At 51.2% G+C, this 3,625-nt stretch overlaps 1 protein-coding gene across 1 annotated transcript in view; it reads right to left on the bottom strand.

Annotated features, from left to right (window-relative positions):
- Positions 1–82: 82 nt before the first annotated feature.
- sft2d2 (SFT2 domain containing 2) overlaps positions 83–3,625 on the bottom strand; it is an 8,383-nt gene continuing 4,840 nt past the window's right edge. Inside the window, exons 2-7 of the mRNA XM_015397195.1 lie at positions 3,250–3,373; positions 3,093–3,174; positions 2,986–3,021; positions 2,852–2,910; positions 2,746–2,775; positions 83–2,671 (exon numbers count right to left, since the gene is read on the bottom strand). Coding sequence (XP_015252681.1) covers positions 2,635–2,671; positions 2,746–2,775; positions 2,852–2,910; positions 2,986–3,021; positions 3,093–3,174; positions 3,250–3,373 — 368 coding nt within the window. The 3' untranslated portion in view covers positions 83–2,634. The remainder of the gene's footprint in view (positions 2,672–2,745; positions 2,776–2,851; positions 2,911–2,985; positions 3,022–3,092; positions 3,175–3,249; positions 3,374–3,625) is intronic.

Here is a 3,625-nt window from a genome sequence, read left to right as displayed (position 1 = left end):
CACTGGGTCGGTCGCCATAGTAACAGACATCAGTCAGTCAGGAATTGTGAATTAAGCCCGACTTGAAGATGATCTCTGAGGAACATTTTCAGCTTCTCTCCTGGAGAACTGACTCCAACCTGTGTCAGCTTCCCACCTTCTCACCAACATGGCTGCTTAGGCTCCGCCCACCGCCCAGAGGGAGTCCCAGGTAGAACATCCCCCGCAGCAGAAGCATGAGAACATCTGACCAGCATCCCTTTGATCCTCCAGGTGTTCCAGGTGTCTGCCAACCTCAGGGACCAAAAAAGGCCTTCAATGGTTCTGGCGTTGCTCTGTGGATTCAGAGCTTCTCCTCTGACCTCTGACCCCGTCAGAAGGGGCTCTGGAGGAGACGGCGTGGAGATGTTCTGACCTTTTAATCTCCCGAAAGCGGCCGGCGCCCCTGGACCTCCTCCTGCTGCTGCAGGTTTAAATGTCACGCAGCCTAAGCTGTTTAGAGCAGCATGTAATGGAGAATAGGTCAAAGCCCAGAGGAGAACATCTGGAGACGCTCAGGGAGGACATCTGATCTGCAGACGGCCGCAGGAGGCCGGTCAGAGCACGCTGTAATCAGCGGCCCAGGCGGCGCCGGAGATTAGCGGCTTTACGGACTTAACGGGCATAAAGACGGCTGGAAGCAGGCGGGCGGGGCCGGATGGGGTCCGGTTCCAGAGTCAGAAAACAGAACCGTCTGACACAGCTGGGCTCAGGAACACAAACATTTATTAACAGGAAGCACAAACAAGCAGGGAACCGCTGCAGTAACATGGTTCTATAGAAATGATCCGGACCACAAAGTCCAGTAACAAAGCTTAAAAAAACATCAGAACCGGTTCTGAGTTCACAGCCCAGAACATCAGCAACTGTAACATGGGGAACCTTCTAGAACCTGTGAGGAAGAGTTCTGGAAACCAGCTCCTACCCAGAACCTACACAGACCATCGCCCTGGACCTGAAGGTTCTACCTTCCAGGTTTCTCTGCATCCATCATTCAGAGCAGAGCCACTGGTCCTGGTTCTGGTTCTAGTCCTGGTTCTGGACCCATGATGGGAAGCAGGACTTCTAGCTGATCCATGAATAAATGAAGGCAGGGTGAGGGTTAGCTAAAGGACAGCAGGAGGATCCACGGGTCAGAACCTCCTGGGAGCCCAGGAAGTCAGAACCGCCAGGAAGGGGTCAGAGTTTAAACCTCAGGAACAGGGAAGGGGTCAAAGGTCAAACCTCAGGAAGAGGGAAAGGGTCAGAGGTCAAACCTGAGGAACAGGGAAGGGGTCAGAGGTCATACCTCAGGAACAGGGAAGGGGTCAGAGGTCATACCTCAGGAACAGGGAAGGGTTCAGAGGTCAAATTTAGCAACAGGGAAGGGGTCAGAGGTCATACCTCAGGAACATGGAAGGGGTCAGAGGTCAAATTCAGCAACAGGGAAGGGGTCAGAGTTCAAATTCAGGACCAGGGGAGGGGTCAGAGGTCAAACCTTCTTCTACATTTTCAGTCATTTTTAAATGAAGGAAATGTTAAAAATTTTCATAATTCTCCATGAAATGATCGGAACCGGATTGAAGCTGGTTCCGGACCTGGTTCTAAACGGATCACTGATCTAAACTAAAACCAGCAGAACATCCCTTCAGACTACGGATCCGATAAGAAGCAGCTAACATTCGCTAACTCTGGGTTCTAAGCATGAGAAATACACACAGGCGGAACTAGGAACTGGGTCAGAACCACATGGAACCAGCTTAGAATAAGTTCTAACAGAGCTCAGAACCGGGTTAAACACTGTTTACCTGAGACCTGCTGCTACAGAACCACAGCAGAACCGAACCAAATGGATCTAAATGGAGAAGGTCTGGAGCTGAAATCTGACTTTCTATCATCCTCCATTTTTATTTCTGTTGCTTCATGTTTCCGGCTCGTTCCATAAATAAAGTCTAGATGTTCAGAGTTCTGCTGGATCCGACCCGTTTGGGTCCAGATGAGCCTAAAGATCCTCCTTTGATGGAGATCAAGATGCAGCAGTGACTCAACGTGGATTATTATCTTTGAACTGCAGCCGCGGAGCAGAAAACGCTAAGCTAACATTCCTCTGGGTTTACATGCTGGGAACCAGAACCAGAACCAGAACCAGAACCTGAACCAGAACCAGAACCAGAACCAGTGGATTCTCCACCTGCTGAGAGGAACTAAAATGTTGTTTCAGGATGAATCTGTTGATCAGCGGCTGTTAGTGTGAGTTCCTTCATTTTTTAGTCCTCAGAACTCCAGGAAGAGCAGCCATGATGGAGAGCCGCCATGATGGAGAGCCGCCATGATGAAGAGCCGCCATGATGGAGAGCCGCCATGATGGAGAGCCGCCATGATGAAGAGCCGCCATGATGGAGAGCCGCCACGATGGAAAGCCGCCATGATGAATAGCCGCCATGATGAAATAAATTAAAATCAGTGTTTCATTGACATTAATGCGTTAAAATCAGGATTAAACTCGGATTATTCCGAGTTTAAATGTGAAAAACGGATGATTCCTCCGCTGAATAAATGAAAGCAGTCATGTGACGATTGGACCTTCCTGACTGGACGCAACATCCTGCGTCCTGATTGGTCGGGCAGCTGCTGACTCTACATGCAGAGCGAGAAGAGCTTGAGGACGGCGTCCCTGGAAGAGGACAGAGGAGACGAGATGACGGCCCGTCCGACCTTCCGCCTGACGTTCTGAGGTTCAGTTCTTACCTGGCGAAGGGGACGTAGGAGAGGCCGTACCTGCAGGGCAGAGGTCAGAGGTCAGAGCGGCGAGGCTGAGCCGGCCGGCAGGTGTGTGATAATGAACAGGTTTTACCAGGTGAAGGCCAGGAACTGCAGAACGCAGAACAGCAGGGCCAATCCGTTGTTCTTCCACTGCGGGAACAGAAGCACAGAAGTTCTACCCACCGGAAACGCAGCCGCCATGTTTGCACGAAGTCAGTTTCTCACCCAGAACGCCGCGCAGAGAGTCAGAACCAGGCAGATCTGCAGAAACATCAGAAGGTTTAAAAGCAAACCTGGAACCAAGAACAGGAGAACCGAGGACGGGTTCTGACCAGCATGATGGCGGTGGCGAGCGCTCGCACTTTGGCGCACATGTTCTTCAGCTGCCGTAACGGACCCACCAGGAACATGGTGCTGAAACGACAGCAGAACCTTAGCAGACGTCAGCGACGAACAAAGAGGTCCGACCGAACCGGTTCTGGCGGGTACCTGGCCAGAGCGCAGAGGTTCCCGATGGTGTAGAGCACGGCGAAGACCGGCAGCCCGAAACCCGGGATCCAGAGCAGGCAGGTTCCCTGCAGGAGAACCACCATCAGAACCGCCGCCTCAGAAGCTAAACGCCTCGGAGCATTATAACCCCAATATAAGCTGAAATAGATGGTGTCTGGGGATTATAGCCCCAATATAAGGTGATATATATTGTGTCCGGGGATTATAACCCCAATATAAGGGGATATAGATGGTGTCTGGGGATTATAGCCCCAATATAAGGTGATATAGATGGTGTCTGGGGATTATAGCCCCAATATAAGGTGATATAGATGGTGTCTGGGGATTATAGCCCCAATATAAGATGATATAGATG

This window comes from Cyprinodon variegatus, unplaced genomic scaffold (assembly GCF_000732505.1).
Source record: "Cyprinodon variegatus isolate N-32 unplaced genomic scaffold, C_variegatus-1.0 Scaffold844, whole genome shotgun sequence".
NCBI classification, from domain to species: domain Eukaryota; kingdom Metazoa; phylum Chordata; class Actinopteri; order Cyprinodontiformes; family Cyprinodontidae; genus Cyprinodon; species Cyprinodon variegatus.
The sequence above is the reverse complement of the archived record's forward strand: the minus strand, read 5'-3'. Positions and strand labels throughout refer to the sequence as shown.